This window comes from Geotrypetes seraphini, chromosome 17 (genome assembly GCF_902459505.1).
Source record: "Geotrypetes seraphini chromosome 17, aGeoSer1.1, whole genome shotgun sequence".
NCBI lineage: Eukaryota > Metazoa > Chordata > Amphibia > Gymnophiona > Dermophiidae > Geotrypetes > Geotrypetes seraphini.
In genome coordinates this window covers 4,436,920-4,455,171 of record NC_047100.1, presented here as the reverse complement: position 1 = coordinate 4,455,171, position 18,252 = coordinate 4,436,920, and the positions used below count along the sequence as shown (strand labels likewise).

General features: G+C 43.7%; 1 protein-coding gene across 4 annotated transcripts in view; it reads left to right on the top strand.

The window, feature by feature from the left end:
- PLXNA1 (plexin A1) overlaps positions 1 to 18,252 on the top strand; it is a 529,295-nt gene that overhangs the window by 442,295 nt on the left and 68,748 nt on the right. For all 4 annotated transcript variants that reach the window (XM_033926178.1, XM_033926177.1, XM_033926179.1 and 1 more), the window contains 8 exons: positions 219 to 370; positions 4,039 to 4,159; positions 4,715 to 4,851; positions 6,088 to 6,255; positions 7,304 to 7,397; positions 7,581 to 7,820; positions 10,173 to 10,316; positions 12,991 to 13,225. In XM_033926178.1, coding sequence (XP_033782069.1) covers positions 219 to 370; positions 4,039 to 4,159; positions 4,715 to 4,851; positions 6,088 to 6,255; positions 7,304 to 7,397; positions 7,581 to 7,820; positions 10,173 to 10,316; positions 12,991 to 13,225 — 1,291 coding nt within the window. The remainder of the gene's footprint in view (positions 1 to 218; positions 371 to 4,038; positions 4,160 to 4,714; positions 4,852 to 6,087; positions 6,256 to 7,303; positions 7,398 to 7,580; positions 7,821 to 10,172; positions 10,317 to 12,990; positions 13,226 to 18,252) is intronic.

The window sequence follows — 18,252 nt, the reverse complement described above, 5'->3', positions numbered from 1 at the left end:
ACAAAAAAAAGTGGCGATTACAGCTAGCACATTAATTTGATATGACCGTAAAATCACTGAGCACTCTATAGAGTGATATTTGTCCCCAGAGAGTTGTTCTTTTGACTTGGACCTTTGGGTCTGCAGCTAACCTGTGGGTCATCACGCAGCTATGATATAGGGACTTCTTTTTGCCTAATTCGTCAACGCTGTTCACAATTTGTTTTCTTCTTTTGCAGTTGTCGCCTGAAACTGGCCCTCGGCAAGGTGGGACCCGACTGACTATTGCTGGAGAAAATCTTGGACTGAAGTTTGAGGACATCCGCTTTGGGGTCCGGGTTGGGAGGGTCCTTTGCATCCCCATTGAGCGGGAATATATCAGCGCCGAGCAGTGAGTGACTTTCTAAAAAATTTTCCTACACCTTTTACTGCAGAGGGTACAGCAAAGTCTACTCCACACTTTTTGCGAAGCAGCATGGCATCCTCTGCTCATACTCTGTTCTGTATCTGCTGTCCTAGTGAATTCTGGGATTTGTCCTGATAAAGTTCTAGTTTACAAATTCTATAATGCTTTAATTACTCACCTTTCAAAACCTGAGTTCAATGGTTTTAATTACTCACGTTTCAAAACCTGAGCTCAAGGTGAACAGGGTATGAAGTTTAATTCTTTAAAAGTGTCCCTAGGTGACACCTATTAGGAGCCGATCCCAAAAAGGGAAGTAGGTACCCTCTTTACTTTCCTTTCTAGAATACTAATGTAACTGAGCATTTGCGCATGTATGGTTTAGACCAGTGTTCTTCAACCGCTGGTTTGTGGACCGGTGCCAGTCCGTAGAAATTTTCAGCCGGTCCACTGGGCCAGCGTGTCCATCGGGCAGAAGACAGTGTTCTTCAGCCGTCAGTCCACAGTGTGATCAAAGCAGCATCTTCGGGCCGGCTCCCTGACTGGGAAAAGGCTCCTATATGCGTCCTGCGCCTGAACCGGAAGCCTTCTCTCTTACATCACAATGTCAGAGGGAAGGCTTCCAGATGAGGTGCGGGACGCTCACCAGGAGCCGCTGCCCACAGTTTTGTGCAATGCAGCACTCAGGGAGCTGGCCCCAAGACACCACGTTGATCGCACCATAGACCGGCCAGAAGGCAAGGCACAGCATGGAGGGAGAGAGACAACATCTGCTGTTTGTTCAGGAAGAAATGCATTTGTTTCTTTTCCTCTGGGGTTGTACTGCTTGCAGAGTCTTGCATCTTTGGGTTTATTTGTAAATATCAGTCCTTTGAGGTTTTGGTCCTGCATTTGCATGGGGTTATCTGTTTTCTGGTAGGAATGAATGTTGAGAAGCATACAGTGTGCTTTGTGTATATTAATTTTGTGGTTAACCATTATGTGTTGTTAATACGATTATATTGTGTGTGTGTGTGTATATAAATATGAAAAATGAATGGAAAAAATGGTGTTACAATTAAGGAGAGCCCGAGAGCCCTCGTCTCGATGGGCGGCTGTAACGCGAGGATGGAGGGCCCGCGTTGCCTCCCATTGAGACGAGCGCTCTGCGCGAGTGGGCGGGTTTAGGTGAGCAGGGGGGCAGCTTAGTGGTAGGCGAGTTTTCCCGCCGCTGGGCTGCCTCCTGATAGGCGAGGCGCGGGGCTAACGGCTGGGCGGAGCTTATAAAGCCGGGACCTCGGAGGACTCGGCGTCTTCCTGGGTTCTCCGAGGCGACTGGAAATGAATGGAAAAAATTGTGTTACAATTAATACTATTATGGGGGCAGGGTCTGGGGTGGAGATGGGCACGACTTAGCCCAGTGTTTTTCAACTGCCGGTCCGCAGACCAGTGCCAGTCCACAAAATAATTATTTTATCTCCGTCGGTCCATAGGTATCAAAAGGTTGAAGAGCACTGGTTTAGACCACATATGTCAAACAAAAGGCCCAGGGTCCAAATTGTCTGTCCCTCGGTGACACTGTCGCATCTAAGTGCCCGGTCCCAGCTCCTCCTCATGCTGCCTCAGTATCCATTTGCAGGCAGAAGGACCGCGCCACAGGTGTCTCAGGGCAAGGAAGGATCTAGTTTCAAGTTTCTTTATTTTTGATATACCGTTTATCATATAAGTATCTAAACAGTTTATAATAATATATTGTAAAACTATCTAAACAAAAAAAAAAAAAAGGGGGGGGAAACATTTACGCATGAACGTACATGATACATTAGGAGAGGATGGGAAGGAGAGATTAAAAAATACATTGAGATGAAAATGAAAATAAAAAAGGGGAAATGGGAGAGGGAAGTACAATTAGGCTGGGGAGGTCGCTTCTAAAAAAGCGTTTTGGTTGCCTTAAGATTTCTGTAAAGGATGGTCGAATTTCAAAGACAGTAGTATTTACAAGGTAAAGGCGTCTCTGATGAGGAACTGAATTTATCTAAAGAGTTTTCTAGACGAAGATCAGTGGGAACAGCATTCCACAGTGTGGGAGCTGTGACAGAGGCTATGGATTTGCGTGTAGTGTCATAGAAAAGTTCTCTTATTGGAGGAATGGTGAGTAGGTTTTTAATTATTAGATCGGAGAGTCCTGCTAGATGCATATGGAATTAAAAGTTTATCAATGAAGACTGGTTGACGCGTGTTTTTTGTTTTGAAGGCAAGAAGTAATATTTTATAGGTAGAACGGTGGGTGACGGGCAGCCAATGAGCTTTGCGGAGAAGAGGAATAACATGATCGTATTTGGCTCTCGACTTAGCCTGTGTTTAGATTTCGGCCCGTTCTGTGATTGAGTTTGACACCCCTGGTTTAGACGCAAATGCTTACACCAGACTCACAGTCACTTAATCCTTCATTGCCCAGAATCACAAGGAGTTGCAGTGGGAAAATAAATAACTAACGCTGGGTTTTTACTAAATAACAGTAGAGGTTTTTACTGCGGGCCGGCAAGGTAAATGCTCCGACGCTATGATGAGCATCAGAGCATTTAACTCGCTGACCCACAGTAGAAACCTCTGCTGCCGTTTCGTAAAAGGAGTCATATATAACATTACAAATTTTAATCAAAATGCAGCCCTGAAAAAAAAAATTAATGAAAAGATAAGAAATACAAAATACAAGCTGAAAAATTACAAATGAAAGAATCTAAAACAGCGTACATAATACCTAGAGAGAGCCTCACATGTTCACAGCCCACTTCAGAAAAGCAAGTCTATTTTAAGCCTGTAAGTTACACACCGTATTCCACTCCTTTTAAAGGATGACATGCAGTGGTCGGCATTATTGATTTTAATTCACTTGGGACCTTGGACACTTGGACTTTGTGCTATGAAAGAATGTTGCAGTTAAATCACACTTTTTCTGCAGACTTCCTGAACTTTTTTTGATTCCCTTTTTAATATCTGTTTTTAAATGTATTTTATTGACTGAAAACCGTCTAGATATGTTTTGATGGATGGTATATCAATAAACTTGGAATGCAAAGTAGAATTTGCAGTTATTGTACCTTCAGGCAGGTCCAGTTTTGCAAGTAACCAATGCTAGGGTTACCAGACATCTGGATTTCCACGGACATGTCCAGGGATCCGGATGGCTTTTCAAAACCCAACACTTTGGCAGATTGGGGGCGGGACTGGGGCATACCTCCTCTGCAGCCTCCTAAACTGGGTGCTGGAGTGGTAATCTTGATATCCTCACTAGAAGATCCGTATGGCCCTGGAAATATCCCTTCTATTTCTTTATAGCGGGCAACTTCTTACTCTGCAGTTGTGAATCCTGATATGAATCTCCTTCTCACAAGTGTGCATGCGGTCTCTGATGCTTTAGCATGGTAAGAAATCCAGCAAGAACTTCCACGTTCCAGAAGACTCGAGGATCTGCCAGAAAATTGCAGTTATGATTTTATAGTTTAAAAACAAATCATTGTTGGAATGAAGAGTTTGTCATGAGGAATGCTTGCAATTTGTGTGCATAAGAGAACAGATTTTTTTTTTTCATACTCTACAGTACAGGTGGGCCTTCCATGGCAGGAACCTTGTTGGAGTGGCCAGTCTCACACCGTCTTTTACTTTGATTTTTATAGAATCGTTTGTGAGATCGGGGATGCTAGCGGGGTGAGGACCCATGAGCTGCATGTGGAAGTGTGTGTGAGGGATTGCTCCCCAGACTACAGGGCCATATCACCCAAAACTTTCACTTTTGTGGTAAGTGCCTTTGTTTCTTTCCATGGTTATTTATTCAATTTTCTCCCAGGGGAACTCAGAACGGTTTACATGAATTTATTCAGGTACTTAAGGATTTTTCCCTGTCTGTCCTACTGCGCCACACTATCCCCTTTTCACCTGTGCTGTATATTGTCCTTTTTTTTTGGGGGGGGGTGAATATTATAATAAATAAAGACATTTAAAACTGTAAAATTTCCTTGATGGTGCAGTCAAATTCATTTTATAAATAAAAAATTCTGCTACCTGTTTTGAGGACAAACTCTGGACTTCAGAATTATTACATTTATTGGAAAAATGTATTTATAAATAAGTCTGGATGAAATAGTGGCAGAAATCAAACGTTTTTGAGAATTTGTTTCCTGGGCATGAATTTGCTTGAAGCATCTCATCCGTGTGAACTCCTAGACGAGGCATTAAGAGCACGAGATTGGCCTAATAGCCAGGAAGAATCCACCACTAGCCCCACCTCCAGCCTTATGGGTTTCCTTAATGGTTTGTTTTCTTCTCTTTCTTGTGCATTTCTTTTCTCCTTAGACCCCCACTTTCTTTCGTGTAACCCCTTCCCGTGGACCTCTCTCTGGAGGAACCTGGATAACTGTCGAGGGTTACCACCTGAACGCAGGGAGTGATGTTGCTGTGACTATCGGAGGCCGGCCATGCGCATTTTCATGGTAAGGGTCCCATTACTGTATGCTGGAGCTTTTGTTCTATTCTTTGAGGTGCTTCAGTTCCAAGAGCCAGAAAATAACCTGGAGCTGGATTGTGCGTGTTGGCAGAGTGGATCCTTAAATAGTTCTCTTATCATATGAGTCCTTTTGGCTTTTGTTGACCATGACTGGAGAGAGGAAGTGCTGGTATGTTAAAGGTTTTCATATCTGTAATGAGAGTGACATTTGGCACTGAGTTTGGTTTTTGACTATTTGCAACCATCTGGGGTATAGGGGGAGTTGTGGAACTTCCATATTCTTCCCATTTTGATAGATTAGGTATTACAGAGAGAGATCTCGAAGCCTCGTGATTCCATGCATTGCCTATGTATTTAATTTTGTGGTCTTGGCTACAAAATGGCACCCGAGGGTTCACCTCGTCTTGCTTCAAAGGTTCCTTATGAAAACAGGCTGAGAAGGTCATTCACACGTCTCATAACCTTCCTAAAAAACTGAGAAAAGAACATGGTTGCAGGTCCTCAAGGCATATTGGGCCAATCCTAATGCATGCATGGTAATGTCGTCCTTTCTTTCTTTGGGATGTTAGAACTACAAGTCCCTGAACACAGTAGAAGAAAACCAATCATTATCGTTTGTGATCTGGGTGACCTGGCAGCCCTTCGTTTACACTTTATTCTATATTCTCTATTGGTTAATGTCTTCCATTAAAGGAAATACAATACAGGAGCTTAAGATCACAGCCAGCTGCTAGGCAGATGAACTCACCAGGTATTTTAGGTCTAAATTAAAACAGAACGGTCAAGCACCTCAAAGACAGTTCTTTGATGACACAGGATTTGTGCTGTTCTTGCGTGGTCTCTACCAAGGAAGGAGGTTAGCTAGTGGCTTTGAACTGGTAGAAAAGGGCTGGAGGAGAAAGACAGACTGGGGAGGAGGAAGGGGGGATCCATAGGTAGAGGAGATAAAGTGCGAGATTAAGGGCGCGGTAGGAAAGAACCCACATTGTGTGATAACTATACTCATTCCATTGCAAAACCACTGTAGGTTTCAGCTAATTATCATCATTACAGTTATTACTGTAGTTTTCATAGAGTGGCCTTCTTCAGCAATTTTTTTATGTCTCCGAGCAGAGATTTGTGAACAAACCAAACTTCCCTCTTCTCTACTCATTCCCTAGAACTCCTTGACCAGGTCTCATGATTTCAGAGAAGAGTGACTATATATATTCATGTTTTCTAGGCGACGCTCCAGAGAGATCCGCTGTAAAACACCAGCAGGGGCCAGTGCTGCTGGGGCCCAGATCGTCATTAATATAAACCGAGCAGAGCTGGACAACCCCGAAGTGAAATACAACTACACCGAAGACCCTACCATCCTGAAGATCGATCCTGAATGGAGCATCAACAGGTAGCACTGTCAGGGGTGGAAGAAGTCTTTTCTCCTTGATATAGGGATGGGTTACAGGTTAACAAACATAATTTCAGTACAAGTTTTTATCCTAACTTGACACGTACTAGGGGTCTAATATTAATATACATAATATACAGTTCACCGGTTTCAATTTGCCATAGTTATCCTTATAGTGCAAGATGTTACAATACAAGTTTTCCTTCCGCGACACATACTGGTTCTGATAACCAATATACTTTCTTTGTAATCCATCGGTCAAGGGCAGGGGAGTTAGGTGAGAGAGATGTTTTTATTGCTCTTCTAAAACTGATGAGTCCTTCAAGAGATCTGATCTGTGAGGGCAGTCGATTCCAGTGATTCGGTATGAAATGGGAGTAGGAACGTCATTTGGCGGTTTGCAGTCAAAGGGCATGACCAAGGGGTGTTTTGAGGTGCATTTCATCCTAGGAGTGGAGGGACCGGTTTGGCACGTACGGAGCAAGCTTAGCCATCACATAGCCTGACGCCATGTTATGCAAGGATTTGAACACTAGCATCAGGCCTTTGAACACACAACTGAGTAAAGACAAATATTAAGATGATTTTGGTCTTGGACCTTTTCAAGGATATACGCAGCATGATGTAAACTAGAGCAGCAGCTTTCTGGGGAAGGGGTAGCAAGAAACGACCACTGACATTAAAACAAACTCAAAGAACCATTAGCATATTAACCATCGAATATAGGCTGTTTGGGAAGGAGAAAGGAGTGCAAGGGCCCTGGATATAGGTTCCTGCATGTCTATTACTAACTTTGCAGTAGTCCCAATGGGATGCAGAGAGTTACAGGTTCCCTATGATAATTTTGGTTCCTATGAGTAATTCGGCCAATAAATTTCTGCACTTAAAGCATTGTAGGACAGGACATATGACACAGGATTTGCAGTTTAATGGGACAACCTATGTATGCCACAGTAGCAGCAAGAGGAAGTGGAACAAGCAGCAAAGCAGTGGTTGGATAATCCTGCACACTTCCTCTTCCATCACTTTTTTTCTTTTGATATCATAGTGGAGGGACACCACTTACAGTAACTGGGACCAATCTGGCTACCGTTACAGAGCCAAGAATACGAGCAAAATATGGAAACACCGAGGGGGAAAATGTAAGTATTGGCTGAAATATATAGCACAGGGGTATGTGAATGCACCCTGGCTAGGCCGGCATTTTGGAGAACTTTGTTTCTAATGGTCTTAAGAGCATCTACCGCTCCAAGTCCTCATTGAGACCCAAGGGTATCTGGGGGGTCAGTGGATCCAATGATTTCTTTTTCTCTTCTTTTCTGTAGAACTGTACCGTTTTCAATGACACAACCATGGTGTGCCTTGCCCCTTATATCGACAACCCTTATCGGATCCCATCAGAAGTGGGAGACCGGCCTGATGAGATTGGTTTCATCATGGACAATGTACAGACTCTGTTAATTATCAACACAACCAACTTTGTCTATTACCCTGACCCTGTGTTTGAGCCACTGAGTTCCACTGGCATTCTAGAGCTAAAGCCCAGCTCTCCCCTGATACTCAAGGTAAGATCCAGGTCTCTTCTGTCTGGTGTCGGCTTGTTCGCCGATGATGAGATGATGTTCCATACCTTGGCCGACAGTGTTTACTGCCGTGTTTCTATTGCTTGGAAGAAGAAAAACATGAGTGAAGGCGATTTTTATGAGTGCACACAAATGTGTGTGGCAGAGAGAGTGAGAGAGATGAGACAAATTGATGCTCCAAGAAGGTCTTAGCTGTAGAACATTGGCTTTCATGTTTTGAGTGTAGAACTAATTCAACAGACTTGATGTCCATGACCTAGTATGATACATTTATAACTAGCTTTTGAGAACTGTCCCTCCCCTTCATTAGGTCAGTGCAGAGCTGCCAAAAAGTAAAGGTCTTGATTCATTTTGAGTCCCTAGTTGTGATGTGTGCTTGTGTATAGCTGGGTCGCTGTAAAAAATGACAGCTGATAACAGTCGTGCGATGATGCTCCAGATTCTGTGACAAGGAACTCTTTCTGAATTTTAATCTGAGGCTGCCACAGTTTGTTGATTCTTTTAGCTTTTTTGTCAACAGAAATGACCTCAGGGAAGGGAGGTGGTCCTGTTGTTTCTGGCTATGGTGGTCTCTGGGATGTTATACTGATGTGTAAAACAGATGCTGTAAGGGAGCTGCGTTTGGGCTTTAAATAGCTAGAACACATTGTGAAATGAGCTTCACTCTTTTCCACCCTGGTTTCGGTAGGTTTTTTTTTTTCTTTTATTTCAAAGAGATTTGTCCTTCTTAGTTGGCCCAGTAGCTGCAATTGGACATTCTCATTATATCGGTCAAATCACCCGACCACAAGTCTTGATTGCCTAGACAAGGGGAATTAGTTGTGCAATGTAGAAAAGGGGCATAGTTACACACGGGGAAGTATTTTTGTATTCATCTCAAGAGCTTCAGGAAATGATCAGTTGTTTTCCTAAACTGGGGACCAGACGATGGGATGAGTGTAGCGTTGGTTGTAACTGTTCAGCATGGCATTGCACTGATAAGACTGCCCCCCTCTCGACACTGTATCTTCACAGGAAGACGGAGACCAGGAAACAGGCTGGACAGCTGCTCTTTCCCTTGCCCTCATGCCATCCTCCTCCCCATGCACAGGAGCCAACTTTTCAAAATGGCTGGGGGTGCTCAACCCAATAGAAATTACCCCGGAGTTGATGGATTTGCTCAATATTGGGGGTACTTAAGCACCCCCAGAACTGGCTCCCTATGTCCCCATACGATGTGCTTAGGGATGAGGATCAGCCAGGTAATTTTGAACGTTCTCTGTAATGTCGCTGTCCTTTTCCTGTAAACCGCTTTGAACTGTTTGTGGTATGGCGGTACATAAAAATAAAGTTATTATTATTATGGCGGGGTTTGAGTAGATCTATTCCATGTACCCTTGATTCCTGTACACTGAAGTAAAATCTGAATGTGTTCTGTAATAACCTGTCATCCGTAGATAGTATCAAGTTTCAAGCTTAATATAATTTGATTAATCGCCTATCTTAGATTCTAGGTGATATACAATAATAAAAGACAAAAACAAACGAACAAGGAAACATGAGGGAGAGGGCTGAACTATAATAAAATCCAGAAAGAGAACAAAAAAGGTGGAAGATCATAAGGGAGGGGAAGGGGATTCTTCAAAGCTGCCTTTAATGAATTTGAGGAGGGTGGACTAGTGTCAATGCTCAAAGGCGTCTTTATAAAGGAAACGTTTCAAATGTCCCTTAAATTTATCCAAGTTTATTTCTTCCCTGAGATGAGGGGGCAAAGAGTTCCAAGTAAGGGGGGGCAGTTACTGCAAAAGAGGTTACAGTGAGTGCTGATAGTCTTAAAGCGAGGGGACAAAAAATAAATTTTGGGAGGAAGATCTAAGAACTCTCGTTGGAGCATGAGGGATGAGTAATTTATCTCTCCAGACATATCACAGAGTTTGATTGTTCCCAGCTTGAACTTTGAGTGCTACTCTCACTAAGCAGTACCTGGCCCAAGATTTTGTTGAGTGATGCTCCAGTACTGACATTTGTATTACAATATGTCACCTTGCATTATTCTGTGATTCTTAATTGCCCAGTTCTTCAGAGGAAGGGGAAGAATAACCCAGACGTAGTAAACAGTCTTTATCCTTAGCTTTTATCGTAGAAATATTGATTCAAGTGTGGTTGCTTGAGCAGAAGAGAAATCATGTGAGAACATGATTAGATCATGCAAGTTGTGTCAAGACTGATTGATTATAAGCAATAAACTAATTGAGTGTGACCTGTAGGCCACATAGCAGATGTTAACAAGTAGCCAAAGGATGGAAGGATTCTCCTGACTGTGACTACTAACCTCCTTTTTCTCTATCTTGCCAGGGGCGCAACCTTATTCCACCAGCTCCTGGGAACTCAAGGCTGAACTACACTGTTCTGATTGGAGATACACCCTGTGTCCTCACTGTCTCTGAGACGCAGCTGCTCTGTGAGTCGCCAAACCTCACTGGCCAGCACAAAGTCACGGTGAGTGATGCTACTGATGGAGAACCCCTGCTCCTCCCAAATCAAGTTCTGGGTTCACCAAAGGTACGCAGAGCTTTGTAATTCTACAGTCTCTGCTTCTGAAGCTTAGTGGAAATTTCAGTAAGCTTTTATGGTTGTAGAAGAACAGGTGAGTAGCTACGAGGACGAGAAGCAGCTTGAGGCATTGCAGTGTTTCATGGGAGGATGAAGCTCCTGCAGACTGAATTGGTTGACTTTGTGTCTGCACTTGATGTCTCTTTAAATTATCTTTCATTTTTGTGTTGTTAATTATTACAAATTAAGTAACAAACTATCAGAAGATCTCAAACAAGAGGCCGTTGATTTTTCAGTTTTTTAAGTACGAAATTTCACTTAAAGGCTTATATCCCTCCTCTCTTGTCTCTTCCTACACTGCTTCCTGGAAACTCCATTATCTGGCAGATCTCTCTTATCTGTACCCTTCTCTTCTACTGCCAACTCCAGACTGCGTTCTTTCTCTCTTGCTGCACCTTACGCCTGGAACAAACTACCTGAATCAGTACATCAAGCTCCGTCCCCGGAGCTATTCAAATCCAGAATAAAAGCCCACTTCTTCGAGAATGCATTTAACTCAAAACCACCTCACCCTAAGAACCCCGAGAAACTCCCTACTTGTTCTGTTTTCTATATATTTAGCTTATAAGCTCTACTGAGCAGGGACTGTCTCTTAAATATGTTGTTGTACAACACTGTGTATGCCTATCAGTGCTATAGAAATGCTAAATGATAGTATTTTCATGTGTTGATGGATTTGAATAGTAGCAGATGAGTTAAAACATAGAAAATGATGATAGATGAAGACCACAGCAGGGGGTTGGGGAGAGGGGCCCCCCACTGACGGCCCCAGTCACGGCTCACCCCTGCTATGCCCCTGCTTTTAGTTTTATATTATGTGAACTGCTTAGGATGTTTTAAGCGGTATATCAAGCCTAAACAAACTTGAAACAAGTCTGTCCCTATGTTCTACGAAAGACTACTAACCATTTGAGTAGCTGCCTTTCAGGACAGGCTCCATCCTGTTGGTATCATTTTGAAGATATTACAGAATCAAGCCTTAAAAACATCAACCCCATATATCATAAAAGAAAAGGGCTTATCCAGATTCTACGAAGCAGACAATGAAAATACCAATTTTATAAACAAATTTAAATGTTATCATGGCAATACAAAATATAATTTGTTTCCAATAAATATTTTCTATACCTATCTATTAATGTTCTCTTTATTCTCTCAGCAATTTTAACCTGTAGTGGGCATATCATTACTATACAGACATCAATCTTCAGACCCTCTTATGATGTATATCATTTCAAGTTCCTTTCTGGTATATATTTTATAATCATTTATGCCCACCACCTCCTACCTATCAGAGAGAATAAAGAGAACATTAATAGATATGTATAGAAAATATTTATTGGAAACAAATGATATTTTGTATTGTCATAACATTTACATTTGTTTATAAAATTGGTATTTTCAATGTTTGCTTCATATCATCTGGATAACCCCTTTTCTGTATCATTTTGAAGATCAGGTCTCCAGAGTTGTACACAATATTCTAACCCCTTAATTCTCTACAGTGCACCAAAATGGGAGTGAAATGGCGATTAGCTGCCTAAGTGCACTTACGTTCTCTACTGGTGTTCACATGGGAGGGTCATGGGAGCTCTTGACTAGCTAAGCTCTAACTACGGCATTTTGGCACTTGCATTTACAGCTGCTATAGAGCAGGTGTAACTGGTAGCACCTAAATTTATGTTCCTAATGGTTGACTTACTCTATAACGCAATGTATCACAAACTGTGTACCGCCTGAGACTCCAGGTGTGCTATGAGATGCCGAGGAGGAAGAGAGGCACCATCAAGAGGCACATCCTGTAGGCACCTTTTCACTTCCAGCATCCCCCACTGACGGCTCAGGGCCCCATCTGGAGGACCTTCGCACATGCACGTGATATCACGTCGATGTCCGCGCACTTCCGGATGCCTTGAGCTGCGGCTTTGCAAAGTTTGCAATACGCTGCTATAATTCATTAGGTGTACCAATTTGCTGTTATATAGAATAATTCTAGCTGATTACCTAGATTTTGGGTGCTTAACTTTTAGGGACCTTTACAGAAATGCCCCTAAATGGAGTCTCTCCAGAGACTTACAAAAAGGCACAATCGCCTCCTTTTTCCCAATGGCCATTCCTGTCTCCCTGTGTACCCATGCAAAACAACAAGTGTTCACACATCCCACCCAATGAAATGAAAGCAATAAGACCTGGTGTAGTGTAGAGAATGACTCGGGGACAAATTTTTCTCCGACCCCCTGGGAACTCATTTTCCCATCCCATCCCCATGAGTTATTTTCCTGTACTGTGAGTTCTTTTCCTGTCCTCATCTGCACAAGGCGCAAACATTTTTAAATCATAAGTATTTGAGGCTTGTGCAAGAATGGGACAGGGATAGTGACAAAACTCACGGGAATGGTGAAATTGAGTTCCTGCGGGGACGGGGGAAAATTTGTCCCTGTGTCATTCTCTAGTTTAGAGGAACCAGACTTCTCTCTGGCATAATGGCAGGTGCAATAATTGTGTTGTCAGTCCTTTGGTTTAAGGTTTAAGATTAATGGAATTCTCTTTTTCTGACCAGATTAAAGCTGGAGGCTTTGAGTTCTCTCCAGGCACACTACAGATTTACTCGGAAAGCCTCCTGTCGCTGCCAGCTATCATTGGCATAGGAGGCGGTGGTGGCCTTCTCCTGATCATCATAATCGCTGTCCTCATTGCCTACAAGCGCAAATCCCGCGATGCCGACCGCACGTTGAAACGCCTTCAGCTGCAGATGGATAATCTGGAATCCAGAGTTGCGTTGGAGTGTAAAGAGGGTGAGTCCCCCCCTAGAATTCAAGTCAAGTGTTGGAACCCGACTTTCATTTTCAGCTTATGCATTGTTAAATCTGAACAGAGTTGCTCTGCACTCCACAAGCAGAGTCTCATTTCAGCATTTGGAACCCGATTTCTTTCTAAGGTGCAGTGAATGTTGGCATTTTTACGACTCTAGTTTGCCGCAGGAGTCACAAACTTGCGATATTTCAGTATTGCAGGTTACAGACTCCCACAGCGCACAAGTAATATAACTTATGATCAGCCTTGCAAGCTGCGTCATCCAGCTTTCCCAGGAGGGGTCAGGTTGCAAACGCGCAGCCCGATTCTCCTAGGAAGTGTTCTTAAAGGGGCTGGAACTGACGTGTGCTTCTTCCACCCCCCCAGGCCTACGTCTTCTGGGGGTTCTAGGGGAAGAAGTGATATCACAACTTGAGGCGTCGTAGCTGGACCACGAGGCTACTGCTAGACTCTGGAGGAACCATTTTGAACTCGCAGCTGATACTCCTGGGCAGGGAGAACAAAGCTGGCATTATTTTTTTCTGGAACACTGCAGCTTGTGGTGTTTATGGTGTTATTTGATTTACATAATCATGAGGGGTTTTGCATGCGTTGCATCTCATTATTATGCAGTATGCTGGACTAGCTTGCATTATGGTAACATAAGAAATGTTGTGGATGTTAAATGCACAATACGTTATTGCTTTCACACACCTTAATAACTAACCCCCCCCCCCCAATGCATCAATAATGGAAAAAATTTATTACGTCAAAAATGAGACGTAGACTTTATCAATTGTTACAATGTAATGCGTCAAACGGGAGCCAAAAGCGCAGGCTGCATGTACTCTCCGCGATATAGAGGTGGTGAATAGCAGGCTAAAGTCTGGCGGTAGCCAACAGATTTTAAGAGCCAAAAAGGGCAATTTGTAAAGACTGCTCAATTGCACGCATGAATTGCAGAATAGTTGCATTTCTGCTTATCACTTCTTAACGTCATCACTATTCGCTCCATTTTTAGCTGCTATAAACTTAGATGACTAAGGGCTAGATTCACCAAGGTGAAAGATCCGATCCAATCCGGGGCCGGGGGGGTTGATCGTAATCACACCCCCAACCGACCACACGGATCGCTTTCCAGCGATCCTGACGCATGTGCAGACCATGTGCGCATGCACTGGCCCTTGGTGCCCGGCAGAGCTAGAAACAAAACTTTTTACTTTTTGCTTCGCGAGCCCGTGGTTTTTAACCCACGTTAAAACCACGGGCATGCCCTGCAGGGAAGGGCAGGAGAGCTGGGCAGAGAGCAGGGTTTTTACACAAGCGACTGGTCTTCAAAAGTCACTTGTTTTTGGATCGGCCAGCCCAGTTGGTGTGCCTGAATTTGTTTAGTGAATCGCATGCAAGCCATTTCCCCTAATTTGCATGCGCAGATCTGATCTGATCGGAGGATGATCGGCCACAAAGTTAGTGAATTGGGTCGCAAAGTGTTTGGGACACGATTGGTGTCCTTAGTGAATCTAGCCCTAATTCGATATTAAAGAGTCGGTTGGCTAAATTTATAGCAGCGAAAGATAGACAAGCTATATAAGCAATCTGATTTGGCCGCTAAACATAGCTTTGCAGCCCTTTAAATTTCACGGAGAGCTAAGTTCTAGTATTCAACGGCCATCTTGCACTGAATGTTAGCGCTTTGCTGGCTAGGAGCTGTTTCTGGCTGATTAAATAGCTAGGTGGATGTTGCATAATAGCAAATGGGCTGTACTAGTGGGCGGAGCTTGGGTGTATCACGGGCGTTCCAGCTAGCAATGTGGGCGTCTTACAAAGCAGGATCAGACGCTTACAAGATTCAGTTAAGCGCGCCAACATATGCCTGCTATTGGCCTGGCATAAGATGTCATGCCTGTTTCTGTGCGCCAAAGTGGCTTTGTGCTACTATCTATAATGGGTAGGTTCACCTTAAAGCTGTTAGAGAATTGGCGCTAAGTGCGCTTCTTTGTCCTGCCCACATGTAGGCGCCATTTTATAGTTTCCCCCAACGTGTTTGCTTAATTTTTATTTATTTATTTAAAAATGTATATACTGCTTTAAAACAAAGCAGTGTACAATCAGTGGGGGCTGGGGGGGGGGGGTCAAGCTTTGGAATAACTTGACTGGAACCTTATGGTTTTGTGTTCTCGGAATGGGCTTTAAGAAACTATTGAAAACTGATTTTTTTGTCAACACATTTATGTAATTGAATACGAATGTGATCAGGAAGTAAAGCCATGAGTATGGTTAAGGGTTTGATTTATGCCTTTTGATGTCCAATTCAAATGCGCCTGTCTAGCTTTCAAAATCCTACATGGGGTCCTCCCTCCATGTATCCCTCTTTCTTGGAACTCCTCAAACCCTAATACCACCAGATCCACCCACAAATTAAAATTATCCTTCCCCTCATTAAGAGGCATCTCCCATAAAGGAAAACTGGGGACTACTAGAATCACCGAGCTCTGGAACAACCTTTCCTCCCCTCTTCGGAACCTGAGTTCCCTCCAACTTTTCCGTAAACATCTGAAGACCTGGCTATTCTCAAAAATCTGATACTTTCTCCATCTCTGGCATTCTAAGCCCTCATACTTGGTCCTCTAACCCTTCACTGAAGTTCCTTTCTATCCCATCTCCTGTAAACCTCTACCTTTCATTGTAGTTCTTTTCTATCCCATCTCCTGTAAACCGTGCCGAGCTCTACGAATGTGGAGATGATGCGGTATACAAACCTAAGGTTTAGTTTAGTTTAGTTTATGAGGTGCAGGATTTGTTTTAATAATAATAGTTTGTATTGTCAAATTTTATCTATATTACTCATGTAAACTGTGTAGGTCCTATGCGGTATATGAATGTTTACCTTTTCCTGCCTTTGCCTCGTTGCACTCTGCATCCTTCCCTTCAGCCTCTTTAACCTCTTGCACCCCTTCACCTGCTCTCCAGCCTTCTGTCAAGTGCTCCCTACCTTCTCTACTGCCTCATCCTACCTGCCGCTGCTTCTCTCCTTTGCCTGGTGGGCAGTTTTCCTTGGCCAGGACCCAGCTGCAGCACTGGCTCTTTTGCCCGGCTGTTGCTGAATTTTAGGCTTCCGGATTCGTCTCCAGCCAGGTCTCTTTGTGTCTCTAGACTGTGTCTACATGTGCGATAGAGATACAGGTTCATTTCCAGCCACATTTTGCTTATTGATCCTCTTTCTCAGGAATCCCTACACCTTACATCTTGCTGGACTCTGGTGTTCTTCTCTTTTAGGATAAACTTTGAGAGACGTAATTAGAGCAAGCAGAACTATTTCTGCCTGCTTTTTTTCTCTCTCTCCCTTTGGAAGAAGAAAGCAAGCTGCAGGAGAGAAGGACTGAATAGGCTGGGGTCCCTCATTATGTGACAGAGGGATGCTGGAAAATTGGACAGAATACCTCCAAGGATCCTGAAAAAGAAGCTTAATTGCCCATTATCGCTGCTAGTCAGCACCTAGAGCCATGACCCTGCCAACTGCAGCCAGCCCAGAGGCGGGGAATGAAACGGGCGCCCACAACAAGATAGAAGCTATAGATAGAAGCCCTGACAGAGAGAGCTGGTAGACTCGGCGCTTACAACTCTACAGCTGGCAGATGAAAGAATTGACTTTTAATTAAAAACAGGCGTAACTTTCCTCTGGGGTTTTTTTTTTTGTTTTTTTTTTTTTTGTAGCCTACCATTACAGATCAGTTATCTCGGTTTTCAGGATGACGGGTTGTTTCATTTGGTTGATGAGTCGGTGAATTCTGTGCCTCGCTTCTAGCCCTCCGATAACTGTGACTTTGATATTGACTTGAGCAGCAGGAAGATGGGGTTCACCTCCTCTAGCTTGGCACGATTAATATACGGATTGTAATGATCAAACAATATGGCGCCTACCTGCCTTTTCTTTTACTAGAACTCTTTAGTTAAAACATGGGACATTTTTTTCCCTTCCCTAATGTAGGAATGGTGCTGAGGGGTGTTGGAGCGGTGAGCATTCACGAGGCCAGTCATAAACAGCCTCACTGTATAAATGGTGCTAAAATTGCATGCAGAAATTTGAACCTGCGCTCAATTTCTGTGCAGTAGCATAGCGAGGGTGAGAGGCTCTCGGGGGGGGGGGGGGGTGCCCCTCCCCCACCCCCTTCTGCATCCTTCCCAATCCCCTCTGCCGCGCATTCCCCCCCCCCCCCTTTCCCTTCACCTCTAGTTGAAGTTGTTGCTCGCGGCGGTCAACAACATGCTCCTCGTGACCCTGTCGGCTCTCCCTCTGACATCACTTCCTGTGTGCGGCACCCAAAGAATTCCTTTGAGCGTCGGAGCTAATACTGCCAGGGCTGGCGGTAAAAAGTCTTAACGCGGCTTCGTAAAAGAGGGGGATAATGAGTTAGTCAAGTAACTCATTAAAAAATCATTGCACGTGAAGCTCTGCAGATTAGAGTATGAGTCAAAAACGGTTTCATTTGTTTAATGAAATGTAGTTTATCATAAGCAAGTTGTCTTGAGTTCACCCTACCCGACCCCTCTGAATATTGGGCCTTAAGCTCCTTTTTGTAAGGGAACAGAAGGGTCATAGCATGCAAATTTGAACGCCTGTAAATGTGCAACTTGGAGATTATTGTCAAGTTAGACGTGCCCCTGGCACATTTAACCTCCGCAGTTATACCAGGGCTGTAGCTAGTGTAACTGCATGCACCTTGATTTCAGGTGCACCTTTTCCGTGTCGCATAAATATTCTAGAATGGGATCTGGCCTAGAAAAGACTTTCACCATGCGGCACTGGGATGCCTAAAAGGAGGTGTCCACATATAGAATTGATCTTTATTACTGTATCATAGCAGGAGGGGAGACATTAGTGTGCTGTGTAGAATCCACCCACCCCGGGGGCTCTTGTTTGCTTTAAAGCTATTAAGCTATAGTTGGTCGAGGAGGACAGCAGTTTGCTTTCCTCTGTGAGGAGAATGACACAGAAAGAAGGGAGGAAGGCAGGAGGAAGGTTACAGTA